A 23145-nucleotide genomic window follows, 5' to 3' on the forward strand; every position below is an offset into this window, starting at 1 on the left:
TTGGGCATTTCTGACTTGAGACACTGTCTCCTGGACTTACAGCCTGCCCTTCCTAAAAACCCCCTGGACTTTAATTCTCCTCTCTTGCCTCCAAAAATTTTAGTAGTATTTTGGTTAGTTGAGAAACAGAGAAAACAGGCATAATTAGGTCCTCTAAACCAGGGAATGCTTTCTATCTGAAGCAAGAATTCTAAAGTTTTAGTGTCCCTAGAAATACAGGGATACTTGTGGAAATATATCTATGCATATGTATACACACACATACACACACACACACACACACACACACACACACACATAGACACATATTTCTACAAGGGATACTTGTAGAGATACAAGGGATACACATACACACACAGAGAGAGAATATAATTTTCTGGGAGTCATTTAGTAGTACTTCATTAATAAAATTAATATGCAAAGTGGTATTTTTATTTATCTTCATTAAAATAAGGTAACCACTGGTGAAACTAGTTGAGCTGTGTTATTTTTAGCTATAACTTTAAACAGCTAGTTCATTTCTTTCACTGAATCATCAAACCTTATCTATACCACTGCATAAAGGAATAAAACATCTACACACACATCCAAAATACCTAATCAATTCCATTTTCAAAGTTCTTAGAATAAAAGGATGGGAGATTTCCCCTGCTTTTGAATTATTCCCCATATAACTCAATGTAGGGTTTCCACAGGCATTCACTAATTTCAAAAGATAATAATCTAAATTTTCTAGAAAGTATTCCCTCAACTGCTTTAAATACAACTGTTTGTGATCAAATTTCTTACTTAAAAAAGAAAAAAAACCCCAGCTTCACTGAGGTTAATATAAACAAAATTGTACATGTTTTATGCACGCAACATGATGAGCCCGGACATATGCACACATCCGTGAAACCAACACCACCACCGGAATAGACATAAATCCATCACCTGTAAGTTTCTTAGTGCTTCTTTGTTTTTTGTTTTTGTTTGTTTGCTGTTTTAAGAATACGTAACATGGTATCTACCCTCTTAACAGAATTGTAAGTGCACAATACAGTATTGTTAACTAGAAGCACTCTGTTGTACCGTGGATCTCTAGAATTTATTCATCTTGTATAACTGAAACTTTGTATCCATTGACTAAACCTAACACTTAACCTCCCTGCCAGAGGTGCCTGGCCACATGTCCCCCTTCCTTTTTCCTATCACTAAGGGAAGGAGGGAAAAGAGAAAAAGAATTTTGGTCATCTTCTGTTCAGTTTAACAGCCTCTCTGATTTCTCTATCCCTCAGGACTCCCCACAAAGGGAGTTTTGCCATTCTGCCATAATAATAAATGTTCTTCCATAATCTTCTAATAGGTATTGTGTGTATTCGTGAACATATTTGCATGTACACTTAATTTTGTCTCAGGATATGAGAATTAAAAACACACCATTAATAAGAGCTGTTAATTAAAAAGACTTTACCACAATGTGTCATCAAATCTTCATGGAAATCCAATAGTTGATCACGAATTTCTTCTGGACATGGACATTCACTTTTGTCATCCTTAAAATTGAGAAGCATATTGATCTGAAAGTTTGAAAAACAAGAAAGAGGAAGAAGAAGGAAGAAAAGAAAGGTGAATTCAAGAATGGCACAGCAGGGCCGCGAGCAGTGGCTCACAGCTGTAATCCCAGCACTTTGGGAGACCAAGGGGGGCGGATTGCAAGGTCAGGAGTTCAAGACCATCCTGGCCAACATGGTGAACCCCTACCTCTACTAAAAATACAAAAATTAACTGGGTGTGGTGGCGCATGCCTGTAGTCCCAACTACTCAAGATGCTGAGGCAGGAGAATCGCTTGAATATGGAAGGCAGAGGTTGCAATAAGCAGAGATTGTTCCATTGCACTCCAGCCTGGTGACAGAGTGAGACTTCGTCTCAAAAAAAACAAAAAAACAAAAGGATAGCATAGCAACTACCATAAGACCAAAATACTCGAAATCTCTGATTGTTCATAAATTATTCCTCCACAAGTGTCCATCACTCAATCCAACCCTGCAGAATAAATCAAATCATCCCAAGCTTATCAAGCGGCAAAATAGTCATATAATGCTTCTTCCTCTTTCTCAATTCCGCAATGTTAGACTCTTGCATACTTTAAGAATTCTTACCTAAGAGATCTAAATGCTATTTTAAAAAAATATTTTATTATGCTTATCCCAAACTTCCATTATTTTCTAGCTAACATCTCTACTTTATTGAATATTTATTGTATATTGAATATTTAAAAGAACTCTTTTTGAGAATACAGATACAAAGAAGAAGGAAAAATATAATTGAAAAGTAACATAGGTTTGAATATCCCTTCTCTGAAATGCTTGGGGCCAGAAGTGTTTAAGTTCTAGGAATTTTTTTTTTCCAGAGTTTGGAATACAATCATCCTTTAGTATAATTGGTTCCAGGACCATCCATGGAGATGAAAATCCACAGATGATCAAGTCTCTTATGTGTAATGACACAGAAATTGCATATAACCTATTCATACCCTTACATATAGTTTAAATCATTGCTAAATTACTCATAATCCCTAATAGTGCTGACACATCACTTCATTTAAGTGTATCAAACCTAGTAATTTGTGCACAGCCAATTCACATTTTGTGTTTTGGAACTTTGTGGATATTTTTTTTCTGAATATTTTCAATATACCGTTGGTTGAATCCAAAGATGCAGAACCCACAGATAGAGAGGACCAGCTCCATTTGCATACACATAATGAGATATTTTGAGGCTAGAACCCAAGTTTAAAAGTGAAATCCACCTGTGTTTCATACACACCTTACAGACACAGCCAGAAGGAAGATTTACACAATCTTTTAAGTAATTTTGGCATGAAACAAACTTTGTACTAAGTATTCATGTGTGGAATTTTCCAACTGTGATGTCACATCAGTGCTTTTGGATTTTGGAGCATTCTGGGTTTCGAATTTTGATGTTAGGAATGCCTAATCGTTGTCATGGACACCTAGGCTGCTGCTAACATTAATGGTTCAATTAAACTGCAGGAAACTGTTTTCCATTCATGTTGGAACAATAATATTAAATTTACAAATTCTAAAAAGAAAGCTGTTTCTCTATAACTTTCCTTTAAGAAACTATTTTAGATTTTCTTTTTGGTGTTTATGTGATTTTTCCCTAAAGTTTTATTTTGATATAAATATAGATTTATATGCTATGGTACTAAATAATACAGAAGGACTTCAAGTACCCATTATGCAGTTTCCCCAGTGGTAACGCTTTGTAGAACTGTAGTACAGTATCATAACCAGGACAGCAATGTTAGTATAGTCAGAATAGAGAATTCCTTTATCTCAAAGATTCCTCCCATCACCCTTTTATGACCACACCCATATCCCCTGTCTGCCCCTTAACCTTAACTAATAGCAACCACAAATTTGTTTTCCATCTCTATGGTTTTGTCATTTCAAGAATGTTACATACACAGAATCATATAGTATGTGTGGATGTATTCCCATACGATCCTTCAAAAATATTTTTATTTAATTGGTAAATATTAACTGTATGTATTTATGGGGTACCATGTGATGTTTTGATATATGCACATTGTAGAAAGATTAAATCAAGATAATTAACATATTCATCACCTCATCTACTTATTATTTCAGTGGTGAGATGAAAGAAATCCCATATGACCACTTGACGTCAGCATGGTGTGCTGTGATAGCTGGTTTCATTCCTGGTATGGGTAATTTGTACCTTCTTTTTTTTTCTCTTGTCAGTATTTTTAGAGGTTTGTCAATTTTATTGTTATTTTTTAAATAGCCAGCTTTTGGATCCATTTTTTCTACTGCCCTGTTTTCAGTTTCCTTACTTTCTGTTATTATCTACATTAGTGATTCCTTTCTGCTCACTTTAGGTTTTTTTACTCTTTGCTTTCAAAATTCTTGAGGTAGCAGTTTAGGTTATTGATCTGAGTGGTTTCTACTTTTTCAAATGTCAGCATTGAGTGTCAGAAATTTCCCTTTTGGCCTTGCTTTAGCTGTGGCACAAATTTTCCTATGTGATGTGTCCAATTGTGTTCAGTTTAATCAATCTTTAAATTTCTCCTGAGACTTCCTCTTCAAACCATGGATTACTTAGAAGCGTGCTGTTTAGTATCTTTAAGAGTTTGGAGATTTTCCAGTTACCTTTTTGTTACTGATTTCTAATATGATTACAATGTGATAAAAAATGTGTATGATTTTAACTTTTTAAAATTTCTTGAGGTTACTTTATGGCCCAGGATATGTTCCATTTTATCAAATGTTTCAAGGACATTTGAAAAGAGTGTGTATTTTGTTGTTGGGTGGAGTAGTCTACAAATCTTGATAAACCTATTACTTGATGATAGTATGGAGTTTTCCCATATCAGAGCTGATTTTTCTGTTTGGCTATTCTATCAACTGCAAGAGGAGTCTTAAAGTCTCCAACGATAATTTGGATTTGTCTATTTCTCCTTTTGGTTCTATCAGTTTTAGCTTCACATATTTTGCCCTACTGCTCAATTCATATATATTTGTCTTCTTATGGATTGACCATCATGTATCCCTGTCTCTTTGGTAAGTTTCTGTGCTCTGAACTCTACTTTATGGGATATAGCTATTCCTGCTTATTTTGATTAATGTTTTCATAATACATATTCATTTAACTTTTCTCTTTTAATCTCTACACATTATATTTGAAGTAAGTTTCTCCTAGCAAGCATACAGTTTTTAAAATTCACTCTGCCAATTTCTTTTAATTGGTTTATTTAGATTATTTACATTAATGTAATTACTGATACGTTATGACTTCAGTCTGTCATTTCACCTGTGGTTTTGTTTGTTCTCTCTGATTTATTTTTACTGACTTGCTATGGATTACTTGAACAATACTTACAATCCTATTTTTATGTATCTGTATTTCTCAGTGGATCTCTTGCACAGCTTTTCTAGTGCTTGTTCTGTGTATTATTTTAAATAAACCTAACAAACAGCCTACTGGTATTGACGATGTATCAAACGGTACAATGTCAATACCAGTAGACTCCAGTTTGAGTGAAGGAAAGAAACCTTATCACCCTTTCTGTTCCTTTATTCTCCTCTGTTTAAAATTTTCAAATATTCCCTATACATATATTTACAAACACATCAGTTTTATGATTTTGCTTCAACCATCAAACATAAACTAGAAAACTCCAGAGAAGAAAAATGCACTGTATTTGCCATATTTTAACATTTTCCATTGTTCTTTCTTCCTTTCTGATTTTCCAAATTTCATTCATTTATCATTTTCTTTATGTTTAAAGACCTTCCTTTAGCATTCTTTTAAGGTAAGTCTGCTGTAATCAAATTCTTACAACTTCCTGTCACTTGAGAATGTCTTGATTTCCCCTTCATTCCTTAAGAGTATTTTCAAGGTACACAGAAGTCTGAGTTGACAGTGTCTTCTATCAGCATTTGAAAATTGTTGTGCCACTTCCTTCTGCCCTCCATACTTTCTAATGAGACACCTGCTGTCACTCAAATTGCTTTTCCCCCTGGAGGTAGTGTCATTTCTTTAAAGACTCTGTCTTTAATTTTTTTCAGAAATTTGATTGATGTGTCTTGGTACAGATTTCTTTATGCTTATCCTATGTAGAATTTGCTCATGTCCTTGAATCTCTAACTTCTTACCTTTTACTGAACTTGAAAAGTTTTCAGCCATTATTTTCCTCAACCTTTTTTCAGTTCACCCTCTTTCCCCCATCCTCTGAGACTCCATCATCACACATTTAGATGTTTTGTTATACTCATCTTCTCTTCAGGTGGGGTAGTTGATGCTGCTCTCTCTTCAGTTCACCAATTGCTGCTGCTTCTCCCTTCATTCTGCTTTTAAGCCCATTCACTGAGTTTCAAATTTTCAGTTATTATTTTCTTATTTAAAATTTCCATTTGGTTCTTCTTTATAGATTGTGTTTCTCTGCTGCTGAGGCTTTCTAGTTTTTCCGTTTTGAAGGAATCACAGGGCGATTGCTTTCAAAACTTGGTCAGATAGTTTTAACATCTTTGTTATCTCAGTGTTGGTGTCTATTGCTTTTTTCATCCAAGTTTTTCCTGATTCTTCACATAAGTGATTTTTCATTGAAATCTCAACATTTTGAGGATTATGCTAGGAGCTCTGGGTCTTATTTATACCTCTGTTTTACTTGCTTCCTCTGACCCAACCCAGCAGGAGAAGGGCTTAGGTACCCTCTAACTGCCAGGTGGCAGAGGAACCAGCAGGAGAAGGACTTGGGTACCCTCTAACTGCCAGGCGGCAGAGGAACCAGGAGAAGGGCTTGGGTACCCTCTAACTGCCGGGCGGCAGAGGAACCAGCAGGAGAAGGGCTTGGGTACCCTCTAACTGCCGGGCAGCAGAGGAACCAGCAGGAGAAGGGCTTGGGTACCCTCTAACTGCCAGGTGGCAGAGGAAGTCCATTTTCCCACTCGGCCTCCTTGCACATCTGGAGGAGGGAAGGGTTCCTGTTACTGCTGGGCCCAGGGAAAAGTTCTGGTTCCACACTAGGCCGGTACTGATGTGACATTTGCTAGAAAAGCGTAAGTGTGTCTTATTACTTCTCCTTCCATAACCTCTGCTGATACTTTGGAAGAAGGAGGCCTTGTTACTACTCAGTGGAGATAAAGTCCCAGCTCTGTCATCTACTGGGGCACCTTGTTACAGCCTGGAGAGAATGAAAGTCAAGGTTTCCCACTCGGCTTATGCCAAATGTGGGTGGGACACAGTTTTCTCTGTGGCTTCTGGCTGGAGTAGTGCAGTTATCTAACATATTTCTGTCTTGCTAGGCTGTGCCTTTCCTGATCCTCTGTCTAGAGAGAGAAGGCTTTTGTTGCAGCTTTTCTTGTCTATGCCCATTGGTGTTTCCTGGTTGACGGCTTCTTTAGCTTCCAATCTGGGATAGATGAGGCAAAAAGAAAACCCAGGGAACTCAGCACCATGTTGTTCCTTGGGTCCCAAGTTCTGTAGCCAACCTCCCTTCTTATCTCTATCTTTCAAAGTCTTCTTATGTCATCTTCTTTGTAACGTCCTGGGTTTTCGTTGTACTTAAAAGGAAGAATCGGGAGAAGCACATGTACCCCATCTTTCCAGAACCAGAACTTTCCCAATGGCAGTTTAACAGAGTTAATCTGGAAAAGGCTGGACCCGTTCTCTGCTCGATAAATGCTGTTTATAACAGTTAAGAAAATTCCACATCCCTTCCCTCAAAGAAATTACATTCTGGTGAGAAAGAATAAATTCCAGAATTAGTCCTTATACACACTTTCATTCTGAGCTACTCTGGATAGAGAAGAAAATGGTAAGGGTAAGAAATCAAATATGACGTCTGTGAACTACATTGTTTAACCACCATCCCTACACCTTGGTGACTTCTCACACTCTGAGGCCCATCCTGAGGTAGATTTCAGAAAATTCACATCCCCAAACTGGCCCATTCTCTGATTCAGGCAGGTGCCCTTGATTCTGTCTTACCCTCAGGAGACCTGACTTGATGGGTAAGCAATGAGAGGGAGAACCACAAACAGGGTAATCAGTCTTTTGGCAAGCAAGGTGAACGACACACGTATTTCTTCTATGGTAGGTACAAATGAGAAGCCTCTAGCAACAAGTCCTATGAATAAAACATTCCTATGAGTGGAAGATGATGAAGACCCATTTGTGGTTGAAATTTGCTCCTATTTAAAGAACATCAGATTCTGGTATATCTTGGCCTTCTCAAAGAGTCTGATATACCTGATATCTTCTAATAAGTCCCTCTTTTGTTTAAACTAACCAAGTAAATTCTTTTGGTGAAACGAGAAATACTAACTAAATCAACTTCATGAGTTTAAACAGAACAAGGACAACAATACAGGTGACTTACCATAGAATTCTGCAAGGCACAGATCCTGAATGACTAAAAACCAAAATAAATACAAAGGACGTTCATTTCATTTCCGTACCTGTTCTTGAGGTGGTGATCTAAATTCCTTTGTTTTCCTGGCTGTGAGTGCAGCGGACATGTTTAAGGCTTGCATAACTTCATTGTATCGGAAGCGTTGATTGTCTTGGAGCTTAGCTACAAAATCATCTGAAAAGGCTACGATGGCTTCTATCCGGTGCCGGACCTGGCAGTCGCAGAGGTACTGAAGCAGTAGGCACATCTAAGAAGACCATTGAAAAGATAACCAAGTTTAATTCCTAAATCCTTTAGTAATGTTGATCAAGTCACAGTCTGTGGTCAACATACTTGGCGGCCTCTTCTTCTCCCTTAGAAACAGAATCCTGATTTCGTATAGGCAGCAATGTGTTCAGTCCCAGGAGATGAAACATAATTTGTCTAAGCAAAAATGGCGAATATATGTCCCTTTAGTGGACATTAACTGATATGGTCTGTCTCTTTCCCCACTGAAAACTCACCTTGAATTGTAATGCTCCCCACATGTCAAGGGTGGGGCTGGGTGGAGATGACTGACTCATGAGGGTGTTTTCCCCCATGCTGTTATGGTGGTACATAAGTCTCACATGATCTGATGGTTTTATAAATGGAAGTTCTCCTGCACAAGCTCTCTTGCCTGCTGCTGTGTAAGACATGAATTTGCTCCTCATTTGCCCTTCACCATGCTTGTGAGACCTCCCCAGCCATGTGCAACTGGGATTCAATTAAACCTTTTTCCCTTTATACATTACTCAGCCTCGGGTATGTCTTTATTAGCAGTGTGAGAACAGACTGATACCCTTACCCTCCCAGCCTCCCATTCAGCCACAGGTGTTATGGTCAATAAAATATGTAATGGAAAGTTTGCTAAGGGATGATATTCCATCAGTGATAAGAGATCAGAATGCCCTTCTCTCAAAATGAGTGTAATTGGGTGATGACATGGTTACTGTAGAAAGAATCAGATGAGCATATCAGGAAGGAAACCACAGGCTGAGGATCACACAGCAGAAAGACATCGAGATCCGGGTTCTGGATGACATCACCGAGCTGCTGTACCAGTTCTAGAAACCGAAACTGACGATAATTAAGTGGTGAATGCTCATCCATTCAGGGGTTACCTGGGTCTTTCCCCTACTGAAAATCAAAAAGATTTATAACTGAGTATGCTGTTAGAAACATCCCTAAAAAAGAACACTCTGCCAAATATTAAAAAAAAGCAAACAAACAAACGAACAAATATATATATATATATATATTTTTGTTTGTATATATTTTTGTTCGTTTGTTTTGTTTTGTTTTGAGACGGAGTTTCGCTCTTGTTACCCAGACTGGAGTGCAATGGCGCCATCTCGGCTCACCGCAACCTCCGCCTCCTGGGTTCAGGCAATTCTCCTGCCTCAGCCTCCCGAGTAGCTGGGATTATAGGCACGCGCCACTGTGCCCAGCTAATTTTTTGTATTTTTAGTAGAGACGGGGTTTCACCATGTTGACCAGGATGGTCTCGATCTCTTGACCTTGTGATCCACCTGCCTCGGCCTCCCAAAGTGTTGGGATTACAGGCGTGAGCCACTGCGCCCGGCCAAAATCTATATTTTTTAAATGGTTATATTGCCATCTACAATATAATCATTTTTTAAAATATAGTTTTTTTAAATTTTAATTTTAAAAGTTTAATTAGATACATAGAATGTTCTATGTATCCAATTGTGCTCTGTCTATCTAATTTGGCAGGGTGTTCTAGCTATCTAATTGTGTATTCTATCACAACACTCATTGTGATAGAAATACGCGATGGTGTCAAAGGGGAACTTCAAACCCTCTGCGTCGCCATCTACAATACAACCATTTTTGTCAATGCTGTCTCTGAAGTAGTCTCAGTGTCCATCCCCCTTTCTCCTTCTCCTTTGCCCCACCCTCCTCTGAGCATGGTTTCCTAGGGTTTGGACCAGCACGAAAGCCTCCTGACTAACCAGATGCTAAGTGACTCTTTCTTTCCTCCCTTACCGATTTCCCTTCCAGCAGCCTCACTGGCCTCCTCCTGCCTCAGGACCTTTGCTGGGCTATCTGTACTGCATGGAAAGCTCCTAGAACACCCTGCCCCGTTCCTTTATCTTGTAACTGCTGCACACAACTCTTAAATCTGACCTCAGCTTAAAAGTCACAATCTCTGAGGGGTCTTCCCCCTCAACTTTATAACAGCAATCCAGTCTAAACATTCTTTTAGTAATCCATTCTTTGTCTTCAGAGTATTTAATGAAATTAGCAATAAGATTTTTAATGCATAAATGAGTGTATATTGTTTTAGAGGCTGTGGGCTTCTGAAAGGCAGGGTTCACTTGTGTATCCCGTAAGTGCCTGACCCAGAGTAAGGCTTCAGTCAATCCTAACTGAAGGAACAAGGAGTAAAAAAAAAAGCAGGTCTGATGCAAACAGCAAATTGACTTTAACGAACAGACGAGGTGTTAGGAAAGGACCCTTTAAACATCTTGATGAGCATAAAGACAGCCAACGTGTCTGATTCCTTAAAGACATTCTAGGTGGCTGGGTGCAGTGGCTTACACTTGTAATCCTAGCTCTTTGGGAAGACGAGGAGGGAGGATCACTTGAGTCCAGGAGTTTGACACCAGCCTGGGCAACATAGTGAGACCTCATTTCGACTAAAAATAAAAAACAATAACTGGGCATCGTGGCATGTCTACAGTCCTAGCTGCTGCAGAAACTGAGGCAGGAGGAAGGTCAAAGCTGCAGTGAGCTACGATTGCACCACCACTGCGCTCCAGCCTGGGTGACAGAGTGAGATCTTGTTATTAAAAACAGCAACAACTACAACGAAAAGTGTATTACGGGAAAGTAAACCCTTGCCCTGTGACAGTGGGTGCATCCACTGGTAAACACGCATTCTAAGGTTGGTAAGAGTGGAAATATGTGTAAAAATGCGGTATTTGGTGGCTTATAGTTCAGGTATTCCGGTGTAATCAAGGTAAAATGCATCTGGGAAATAAGAGGAGATCGCTAATGAGTAAGAGGGAGAAGAACAGGAAGTTAGTTAATCTTATGAAGAACCACCATTACACAGGAATGCAAAGAAATCAACACGCACGTGCAGAGAAAGAAACAAAGGCGGGTTCCAATACCTCAGTGCTTAGTAATTCTAAAATTCACTCAAATGTCTTGTTCTGGTTACCTGCAATTTAACTGGCTCTGGCAGTTTCATTTGGAGCAGGCCTTCCTTGGGCCGCTTACCCCCCTTGGCTTCTTCCTCACCAGCTCCTTGCAGCCTTGCGTCTTCCACATGGAGCTCTTTCTCCAGCGCGTCACTCTCCTCCTCCAGAGTGGCAGCTTCTTTAAACACACTGGGCTCAATCAACTGCAAGATGTGCTTCAAGTCCTCATTGTGAAAGATGCCCATGATGAGCAGGGTATAGAAGAGCTTGATGAGAGGTACAAAGAGGAATTCAGTAGTCCCTCCAACTGGGTCCCGTGCATGAAGACCGCCCTCTCTGACAGCTTCTGTCAGCATCTGTATGGTTTTGGCTTTTAGGATGTCCAGGGGGAACTCTGGACTGTACTGGTAACATTCATTACTAATGCTTACAAAACTGGGGGAGGAAAACTGCATCCGTGGCCTGAGGGAGGTGCTGAGGCCGATCCCCGGGAGGCCATGCTTTTTGTTCTCATCAGGAAACAGGGTGATGCTCTTGGTCTCCTCCGTCATGGGGACAATGTATTCGTTGTTCATCATGAGCCTGGCAGTGGCATAGGAGCTCAGGTGGATGTCAATCAGCAGGTCATAGTAGCCAGTGCGCAGCAAACCTGGCATGTACTTGTTCTCGATGGCATAGAGGAGCTGAGGTTCATCCACGTGGCTGCACAGGGCATGAGCCACCCGGTGGTTCCCAAGAGCACAGACGGCTGAGTAGAGCCGGAGAGTGTGATAGTGAAATTTCAGCAACTCCTCCTGCTCTGTCAACTCTAAGATGTCAACAGATCTGTAGAAGAGAGGAGAGTGGTAGTAAGATTAGAAATGAACGATTTTTCTTTTTTTTTGAGATAAGTTCTGCTCTTGCCACCCAGGCTGGAGTGTAGTGGCATGATCTCAGCTCACTGCAACCTCCGCTTTCCAGGTTCAAGCAATTCTCCTGCCTCAACCTCCCAGGTAGATGGGATTACAGGCACCCACCACCACTCCTGGTAAATTTTTTGTATTTTTAGTAGAGACAAGCTTTCATCATGTTGGCCAGGCTGGTCTCAACAAAGTGCAGGGATTATAGGTGTGAGCTACCGCACCCAGCCTAGAAATGAATGACTTTTTAAAAAAATCTGAAAAAGGTTATGGGAATGGACACTGCGGGTTTAACATCTCTAATCTGAAATGCTTGGGACCAGACGTGTTTTAGATTTGGGACTTTTGTCACACTTCAGAATATTTGCATTATACTTATCGGTTGAGCACCCTGAATCTGAAAGTCTGAAATGTGAAGTACCCCATTTCCTTTGAGTATCATGTTGGTACTCAAAACCAACATGATTTCATATTTCAGATTTTTGGATTTGGGACACCTAACCTGTATCTTTAATTTTCTATGATGCGTTTAATGGCTGCATAGTACTTTTAATCATTTCTAGATGTTTTACAAATTTTCTTCTACGTAGAATTTGACATTTATCTAGCACCGCCTTCCTCCTCCATTGTATCGAGGATCTGGGCTTCAACCTGGGACTTCCCTCTTTTCACAATTTGGAAACCATGGAATCCTGAATCTCCTTTTTTGACTGGCTAATCTGGATCAAGCAGCCAGAAAGCTCTGCCTTAGGGTAGGCAGCCTTTGTCCCTGCCCTAGGATTAGGCATTAGCCCAACCAGTCAGAAATAGGTAAACAACACACCAATTCCTCTGACATAATTTACCCTCTTACACATCTGTCATGCACTCAAAGAACTCCCGCTACCCCTAGTGTCCACCCAGGTTTGTGCAGCTCATGAAACTGACACTGTAAATGACATTTTCTATGTGTCAAGATAAAAAGGCACCTCAAGTAATTAGAGTTGGAGTTGACACCGGGCTAATAATCCATATCATTTTGCCTCTACCATATGTTCTTTCAACAAATAAGACCTAAAGCGTATGGCCAGAAAATGATTAAAGCCAAGTCATTCCTTTTAGAGTACACAGTTCCTTCAGATGTGCTGATGTTTTCTAAACTACTTAAATAACACAGATTTTACATAGGTGACACTGTAGCATTAAAAGTAGCTTAATATACTCATAATCAAAACAATCACTCATTCATCTAGAAAAGTGTCCTTACTGAGACTTAGTATTTCCCTTTACGAGAACATGTATGTATATATGTACATGTAAATACATATATATATGTGTGTGTGTATATATATATATATATATATATATATATATGTATGTTTTGTTTGCTACTGTTCTTCTAGCACCGAGCACTTAAAACAGTACCTAACACCCAGAAATGTTGAATAAAGATCTGCCATCCTTTGCGGTTGAGTTTTGTCACTATCCTCAGGCACTCCACCATCCCGTCCACACCTACCTACCACATCTATGCCTTCCAAGTAACAGGCAATCGATTACAAGCCTTGATTACAAGGCTCGATGGTGGCTTGTAATCAAGATCCACCTCCCATCTCGAGATCCACCTCCCAAATCTTAGCATCAGAAACCTCCTGTATTACAAACTAAAAGCAAATGATTAGCTGCCCCATATACTAGTTAAACTTCCAGAAACCAGAATAAATTCCAGATAAAAAGAACTTAATCTCCTAGGAGGACTATAATGCCCCAGATATACATATCTGTCCATCATAGCAACACAGAACATCTGTGCTCTAGGCGCTTACTGAAAAACTCAAGTGAGCCTACTGTCTAATTTCTCTCCAGATGTTAACTGCCAGAAATAACATCTAAGAATACTACAGGTTACGTTGTTGCTGCCCTGCCCGATCCATTAATTCCCCCTCCCTGTCAGCATTATTCACTCCATGATACCATATTATTTTCTTTAAAGTTTCTCTCTTCCTTACTAAACATGAAGTCCTTGAAGGTAAGGGTCATATTTGCTCACCATTTTATACTCAGTGCCAGGAAGGCAGCAGGAACCAATACGTGTTTGAGGAATGAATGAATGAAGTCTAATGGAGAAGCCATCTATATAGTTCTCTAACTTTTTGCACTTGGATCAAGGCAAACAAAAGGGTATCCTGGCACTAAATTAGTTTGTTTTCCCACATGAAGCCCTTGTGTGATTATTCATGTTTGAAGGAACTATGGCTTAAACTCAAGCAAAAAAAAAAAAAAAATAACCCATTATTTTATCTAAAGTCAATGTCAAATATGTAACTCACTACAGCTCTAGTACATGGTAGAGATTACATTACTGTCCTCGAATAGCCTCCTTCCTTCTTGCATGGAGTCATCTCACCTGCCCCACTTAATTTGAGCTTGAGCATATAATTTACCTTGGCCAATAAAGTGGACGTAACAACTGCCACAACCAAAAATAAACTCTTAAGAGCCTGGAGGTTTTTGTTACCCCTTTTGTACATCTACCCTCGGTTATAAAAACTTTGTCCCAGCTTGGGGCTGCCCTATCAGCTTAGGACTGAGGGCGAAAAGGCATGTGGGCCACTCCCATAGTCCACCCCAGCCCTGAATAGAGCTGTAGGGACCTATGTCCTCATGTAACAGGAGCAGGAGACCAATGTTTGTTTGCAAGCCACTGAGATCTGGGGGGCTATTTCTCACTGTAGTGAAAGCTAACTAATACAGCTGAAAATAATCTGTAAAAGTCTCTAATGGAGGCCAGGCATGGTGGCTCATGCCTGCAATCCCAGCACTTTGGGAGGCTGAGATGGGTGGATCATTTGAGGTCAGGAGTTTGAGACCAGCCTGGCCAACATGGTGAAACCCCATCTCTACTAAAAATTAAAAAAAAAAATTTTTTAATTGGCTGGGCGTGGTCGCACACACCTGTAATCCCAGCTACTGGGTAGGGTGAGGCAGGAGAATCGCTTGAATCCAGGAGGCAGAGGTTGCAATGAGCTGAGATTGTGCCACGGCACTCCAGCCTGGGTAACAGAGCGAGACTCCACCTCAAAACAAGAAACAAATAAACAACAAAAAAACACAAAAGTCTCTAGTGAAGAAATTTATTTCATATGTCATTGTCATTCAATTGTTCATCAAATATCACGGAGTGCCTATTATGTATTATCACTATGCACTGATGATACGATGGTGAATAATACAGACATGATTCCTGCCCTCAGGGAGCTTATATTCAATTGAGAGAGTAAACCACTCCCACTGACCAAAATGGAGTAAATTAAATTATAAACTGTGACATGTGTTAGGGAGAAACAAAGTACACGCTGACATACATCTACCACCACTGCAAACTTTAAAATATTAATGCTTTGTCATGTTACTGGGGCATCAGATTCTTCTCAACCATGCTAGTTGAGACCTCCTTTTTGGGATATGAATTTTGAAACTCATCATATTTTTCTTTGTCTGCTAGGAAGAATGGAACTAACATGGTGTTGCAATTCACTCAGGGTGGCTGGCAAGATATTAACTACTAGGAAAAGTTATAGATTGTAATCTCAAACCTTTTGGAAGGCCAAAAGGTTTTACTGAGGCAAGCTGAAAGCAGCCACCCATTAACATTAGCATAGGAAAGACAGAGACAATGAAAGGCCTTCCAAATTTCAGTCTGCTTACCCCACATCCCTCTGTCTCCACTCTGTTTACTCACATAAATTTTGTGCTGGGTGTCCCTCTCCCAGGAAGATCAAAGGGGAATTACCTATTAATAGCATTTACTCTGTGTTCCAGAAGCTAAAGCTTTTATTAGTCGTAAAACCATTCTCTTAACCATGTTAATTACCCACAAGTGCATATAACGTCTATGGAGTAAAAGTGTGGATGAACAGAGAGTCTGAGACACTTGGTTGCATTTTGCCCTCTGAAAGCAGCCAACTGCCGTTCCCTACCCCCCGTATCACTGTAATGGTGTGAGAGTGCATCTCATTCATCTGTTGTTGCTTCACGGCCAGACTGTTGCTGGTCTGCAGGCCAGACTTCCGCAGGTGGTGAGTGACGTCTCAAAGTGGGCCTCAACTCTACTAACCGGTGTAGTATTAATGACTGTGTGTCACTCCTAGCCCCAGTTTCTACGGCCCGATGCCAACAACACATTTTTAGACATTCATGTTCCATACCGTTTGGAAAACTGCCTCAAATCCTTTACCATCTTAGCAAGAGTTTAAATTATCCATTCACATACATATACATCTATCACAAGCAATTAATATAAATTACAAAGTACTGAGACAGGGAGTTATGTTGGGTTCTGATGACAGCATGCCAAAATGTTAAATTATAATGTTAAAATTCCATGCTTAGTAGACAGACAACATTTTCCTTCAAAAACAAGAATTCCTTCCCAAATGTTATGTCTGTTTTGGTTGTTCAGTGTTTTCTTAAAAAACATCATGAGATGAAAAATTATGATAAAAACTCTTCTCACAAAAAAAAAGCAGCATAAAACTGAAATCAAACTGAACCATCTCAAGGTACATTATGAAAGATACCTAATTATTTCATGTAAAAATATATAAATACATATTTAATATATAAAAAGAATTAACTTGCCAGATTAATTTTTCTTTGATTTTCTTTTGTTTTAAAATGTATTTTTTAGGCCTAGTGCAGTGGCTCATGCTTTTAATCCTAGCACTTTGGGAGGCCGAGCTGGGCAGATTACGATGTCAGAAGATTGATATCACCTTGGCTAATATGGTGAAATTTTGTCTCTACTAAAACTATAAAAAATTAGCTGGGTATGGTGTCATGTGCCTCTAGTCCCATCTACTCAGGAGGCTAAGGCAGGAGAACCACTTGAATCTGGGAGGTGGAGGCTGCAGTGAGCTGAGATCGCACCACTGCACTCCAGCCTGGGTGACAGAGAAAGACTTCATCTCAAAAAAAAAAAACTTTGTTGAGCTGTAATTAACATGCTATACAATTTACCTACTTGAAATACATAATCGTTTTTGTATATTAATAGAGTTGTGTAACTAAAACTATAGAGTTTAGAACACTTTTATCACCCCAAAAGGAATCTAGCACCAATTAGCAGTTCAGTTTCTACAGATTTGTCTATTATGAACTTTTCAATTACATAAAATCCCACACTCGTATGATCCTGTCACTTCTGATACTTTTGTGACTGGTTTCTTTCACTTAATGTAATGTTTTCAAGGTTCTTGCATTTGGTGGCATGTATCAGTACTTTATTTTTATTGACAAATCATATTATATGGATATATCATATCACATTTTGTTTATTGATTCATAAGTTGGTGAACATTTGGGGTTCCCATTACTTACTACTATTCATGTTTCTATGAATTTTCTTGTACAAGTTTTTGTATGGACATATTTTCATTTCTCTTTGGTATATATGAAAAGTAGAATTGCTAGATGACACAGCAATGCTATAATTTTATTTTTTGAGGAAATGACAAACTATTTTCCAAAGCATAGGTTAAATTTCAAAAATATTAAAATCGAAAATGCCAAGAACATCTGAAGATATAAACCTGGATGTAGCTTCAAGAATTATTTTCAGATTAAAGACTTAAAACACACAAATATGTCTGCGCATCACTTTCATGATATGCTTTTACTCAGTTTGTGACTGAACATTTCGATGGTCATTGGGGAGGGAAATCTTGGCCCCAAACTTACAAATGTAGCTCCTTATTGATAAGAAGCCTGCTTAAATGAAATCTCTGCAATTTAATGGACTGTCATATGAAAAAACAGAAAATGACAAACCAAGCTACCTTTGAATATTTATTATACTTTCTTCTTATTATTACTGCCTAGAACACATATAAACGTGTTTCCAAGGCACTCACAGTATTTTCCCAATTTTCTTTCATTATTGTCTCTTGGGATCAGTTTTTCACATCCATAAAATGAAGGGTTGAACAGAGGAATCCTAAGTGCTTCCTATGATTCCATCTCTATTATCTCACAACTCTCCCTTACAGTACTTTGCTAAGTCATAAGTGGGACTGCAATTGCACTTGTCTGAATTTTTATTTGCTGTTGTCATTATAAGTCAAGCAAGAGTGAATGAAGAAACCATCATACGGCATCTTTGGCTACAGAATAATTTTTTTTCAGTAACAAAGTGGTTGAGAAATAAACTTAAACTTGGAATACGCAGAATAATGACTCCATTGCAAAAGAATCGGGATCTTTGTAAATTTCATTGTGTTTCTTCAGAACCACCCCTGCCCCGCACCGCTACCAGAGGCCCTGGGCAGCCGGCTAATCCCAAGCGTTCCAATGAGAATGTCACGGATTCATGGGGCTGACCTGTTTTCCTCAGGGATATGAAGAGACATGAACTGCAGAGGATCCAGACACTGCACCAACCAGCCTTGGCGTTCACTTATGCGAGACACATCTACCTTCAAAAACTGGTTGGGCATTCTGCTCCACAGGACGTGTGACAGGAACTGCACGTGGAGGCGTGGGGGGCACTGTGGCACGGGGTTCTTGTGCTCACTCTTGAATAATCCCGCCGAGAGGGGCATCACGTTCTAGGGTAATGAGGAGGCAGAAAGGGAACGAATTTAGAACATCACTTGGGTTTCACAAAGTAATGACGAGAATTCTGCCCAGGACAGCGACAGGGAAAGTAAGATAAGCCTACAAGTCAAGTCAATATAACAAATCATAGAAATTGGGTTGAAAAGTTTCTGAAAGGACAAATCAGGAAATACACGGTGAGAGAAAACTATGGCTTTAGGGCAGTCAAACAGGTTTTGGGATGTGTCTTTCCCATATACTGAACGGCACACAGAGAAGGCCAAGTGCAACCAAGCATATCCATACATCCTTTATATTTCTTTACCAGGCCGGGACCTCAGGGAAAGCTGACAAGACTATAGGAACTTCCGATGTCAAACTTCCTGAAAGACAGACAGGTGGCATCTCCCGGCTCCCCCTCTCACTGTCTGTTCTCTGTCACCCAACGCGTCCTTAAATCACTGCCTCTAGCCAGGAGTATTCCAGATAAAACTCAACACAGAAACCTGACTACTAACCAAGAAAACAGAGTATGTGAGGCATTCATCAACCTATTTATTTCTCCTCCACCTCCACTATCATCTTCAGCCATCCTGAATTCCTTCTCTCTGGTGTTGAAGAAAGAGAGGTCTCTGCTTTAGCAAAAGCTTCTTCATCTACCTATGATCTGGACAGCACCCCTGCCTGCCTCTTATGGGACCATATGAAAAGCATTATCTCAGCCAGGCGCGGTGGCTCACGTCTATAATCCCCGCACTTTGGGAGGCTGAGGCGGGTGGATCACGAGGTCAAGAGATCGAGACCATCCTGGTCAACAAGGTGAAACCCCGTCTCTACTAAAAATACAAAAATTAGCTGGGCATGGTGGCGCGTGCCTGTAGTCCCAGCTACTTGGGAGGCTGAGGCAGGAGAATTGCTTGAACCTAGGAGGCGGAGGTTGCGGTGAGCTGAGATTGTGCCATTGCACTCCAGTCTGGGTAATAACAGCGAAACTCCATCTCAAAAAAAAAAAAAAGAAAAGCATTATCTCACATTTCTGCATTACCTTCTATTGCTCCTTCTCCTCTAAAGTCCCCTCAACCACCGGCTCTGCTTCATCCTCCAACTGCTTTCCTACTGCCCTCTAACAATGGGGGGCGGGGGTGCCAAGTACCGGTTAAAATGCTGATGATATGATTTAAATGCTGATGAATAAAACTAACAGAATGCCTGCCCTCATAGAGCTTCCATTTTTCTCACTCAAAGTATGAAATAAAATCAACAAATAAACTAAATGAATTAAATGGTATTTCAGAAGAGATGTCACGGGGCTGGGGGTTTGGGGGACGGAAAGCCAGAATGAAGGAACCAGAATGCAGGGCAGCAATTTTAAATGGGGTGGTCAGAATGGGTGTGATTGAGAAAGTGACATTTAAAGAAAGACTGGGCTGGGTGCAGTGGCTCACACCTGTAATCCCAGCACTTTGGGAAGCTGAGGCGGGTGGATCACTTGAGGTCAGGAGTCCAAGACCAGCCTGGCCCACGTGGTGAAACCCTGTGTCTGCTGAAAATACAAAAATTCACCTGTAAAAAAATACAAAAATGGTGGCGTGTTCCTGTAGTCCCAGCTACTTGGGAGGCTGAGGCAGGAGAATTGCTTGAACCCAGGAGGTGGAGGTTGCAGTGAGTTTAGATCTTGCCACTGCACTCTAGCTTGGTTGACAAGTGAGTCTCCATCAGAAAGAAAGAAGAGGGAAGGGAAGAAGGGAAGAAGGGGGGAAGAGGGAAGGGAGAGAGGAAGGGAGGAAGGGAAGGAGGGAGGGAAGAAGGAAGGAGAAGAGGGAGGGAGGGAGGGAGGGAGGGAGGGAGGAGAGAGAAAGAGAAAAAGAGAAAGGTTGTAGTGAGCTGAGATCCTATCACTGCACTCTAGCCTGAGTGACAGAGTGGGACTCCAACAGCAAGAAAGAAAAGGGACAGGGAAGGGGAAAAAGAAGGAAGAAAGGCAGGAAGGAAGGAGAGGGAAGGGGAGGGGGAGGGGGAGGAGGATGGGGATGGGGATGGGGAGAGCAAGAGAGAGAGAGGGAGTGGGAGGGGGAAAGGGAGAGGGAGAGGGGAAGAGGGAGAAGGGAGAGAGGGGGGAGGGGGAGGGAGAGAGGGAGAGGGAGAGAGGGAGAGGGAGAGGAAAGAAGGAAGGGAAGGAGGGAGGGAGGGGCGAGCAGTCCAGTCTGGATGCATTCAATTTGTGATAGCTATTAGTCATCCAACGGAAATGTCAGTAGACGTCAATAGATACCAATGTATCAGGCAGGCTTCTGAGAAACTACCACTCTGTCAAATTTTGTGGGGTGAAAAAAGTCATCTGAACTGCTGCCTCCCTTCTCGCATGTCTAGTGTTGAATTCATGGTAACATGGCTTCTCTCATCATTTTTTATATATGGTAACTGAGACAAGGTCTCTCTCTGTCACCCAGGAGGGAGTGCAGTGGCACCATCGCGGCTCACTGCAGCCTCGACGTCTTGGCTCTCAAGTGATCCTCCCACCTCAGCTTCTAGAGGATCTGGGACTACAGGCATGCATCACCTCATTGGCCTAAAATATATATTTTTTAATTATTATTTTGTAGAGATAGGGTCTCACCATGTGTCCCTGGCTAGTTTCAAATTTCTGGGTTCAAGCGATCCTCCTGCCTCCCAGAGCAGTGGGATTACAAGCCTGAGCCACTGAGACCAGCCCCTTCCCCGTAGTTTTGCCGAGATTATTCTAGCAAGGCCACCAAAGCCCTCTTCATGAACAAAGGCCAGGGATTCCTTCAGTCCGAGTTGTATTAGTCCCTCTGTGGCATCTGCTATCTGATGTTAGCCACTCCTACGTATAAATCTCCATCCTTGCCTGGCTTCTGCTAAGATGTCTCTTTCAGTTCTCCAACATTCCTGACAGCTCTGCCCTCAGCTTCTCTCATAGGTTCCTCTTTTTTAGTTGATACAACCAGGTTCTCCCCTCAGTCATCTCTTCTCGCTCTCTACATCTGCCCTCGAATATTCCATTCACACTCAAAGATGAATTACAACTGATTTCTTGAGGACAAAAATTTTAATCTCCAGCATAGCTCTTTTTAGCACAATTGTGTATACATATGTGTATACACGTATGCATATATATGTATATTATATATAAATTTGTTGAGCAGATACCATGGATAAAGCACTGTTCAAGGGCCAGTTGCAGTGGCTCACATCTGTAATCCCAGCACTTTGGGAGGCCGAGGAGGGTGGATCACGAGGTCACGAGTTCAAGACCAGCCTGGCCAGGATGGTGAAACCCTGTCGCTACTAAAAATACAAAAATTAGCCAGGCGTGGTGGTGCGTGCCTGTAATTCCAGCTGCTCCTGAGGCTAAGACAGAGAATTGCTTGGACCTGGGAGGCAGAGGTTGCAGTGAGCCAAAATCGCACCATTACACTCTAGCCTGGGAGACGGAGTGAGACTCCGTCTTAAAAACAAAACAAAACAAAACAAAAAAACATTGTTCAAGATGTTTAATTATATCAACTTCATAAAACAGATGCTGTGAACCCCATTTTATAGAGGCAGAAACTGAGCTCACATAGTTTGTGAAAAGCATCCAAGGTCGCCAAGCCAGACTAATAAGACTATCTACTCTGTTCACTCCGACGTGTGCCTGGAACCTCAGCTTTACAACTGCACAATTAAGTCCGACGTTTCTTTTCCTGAATTTCAACAAGCTCTTCTACTTTTTGCATTAGCACTGCCAAATTGTCTGGACTAAAATTTTTAATTAGCCATTGACTCTTACTCTTGTTGAGATCCTGAATCATCTACAAATTCTGTTAGTCCAGTTCATTGCTAAATCCTATTAATTTCCTCTATAAAATATGTTCACAGTTACCATTTTTCATTCTGACTTTCCAGGGCTCTCACCATTGTCTTCCACACAGACAGTATCAAATCATTGATACCTTATTGCTACTGACTCTTCTCATTCTTGCCTACCCCCACATTACTAATAACATATTTTTCCAAAACCAGTTTCATTACACTCAATCCCCTTCTTCAAATTTCAAATGGATTTCTCCTATCTTTGTAATAGGTGGTAATCTTTTAACATGCCACATAGGACCTTTTCAACTTGGATTTGTTCTACCTTTTATCCATCTTAATCTCCAGCCACATTCTGGAAGGCATCCTTTGTTACAGTAACACTGAAGTACCAAACCTTCAGCACTTTCACTGTTACATATTTTTGCTTCTTCTCATCCTCTGCCTAGAATGACATCTCCTAATAAATGCACCCCAGGAACATCGAACTAAATGTTACCTCTTCTTTAAGCTTTAAGCTCATCCAACCGAGCTGTTCTTTCATTTATGTTACTGGAGTACTCAATACATAGCACTGTTGTAAGTGGCATGGTTTCAGGACTAAGTCCATTCATTAGCTCCCCTATGAGTTCAGTGATTATTGCAATGTGTGTAATATGGTATTTTTTTGTCCATTTATTTGTTTCTTATACACCTTTTATTGAATAATATACATAGAATAACTAA

At 40.5% G+C, this 23145-nt stretch overlaps 1 protein-coding gene across 23 annotated transcripts in view; it reads right to left on the minus strand.

Annotated features, from left to right (window-relative positions):
• RYR2 (ryanodine receptor 2) overlaps positions 1-23145 on the minus strand; it is a 781807-nt gene that overhangs the window by 221745 nt on the left and 536917 nt on the right. For all 23 annotated transcript variants that reach the window (XM_035280524.3, XM_035280523.3, XM_054248004.2 and 20 more), the window contains 4 exons: positions 18388-18614; positions 11152-11956; positions 7990-8190; positions 1454-1559 (listed from right to left, as the gene is read on the minus strand). In XM_035280524.3, the coding sequence (XP_035136415.2) occupies positions 1454-1559; positions 7990-8190; positions 11152-11956; positions 18388-18614 (1339 nt within the window). The remainder of the gene's footprint in view (positions 1-1453; positions 1560-7989; positions 8191-11151; positions 11957-18387; positions 18615-23145) is intronic.

The sequence above is a fragment of the Callithrix jacchus genome, chromosome 19, assembly GCF_049354715.1.
Source record: "Callithrix jacchus isolate 240 chromosome 19, calJac240_pri, whole genome shotgun sequence".
Taxonomy (NCBI): Eukaryota; Metazoa; Chordata; class Mammalia; order Primates; family Cebidae; genus Callithrix; species Callithrix jacchus.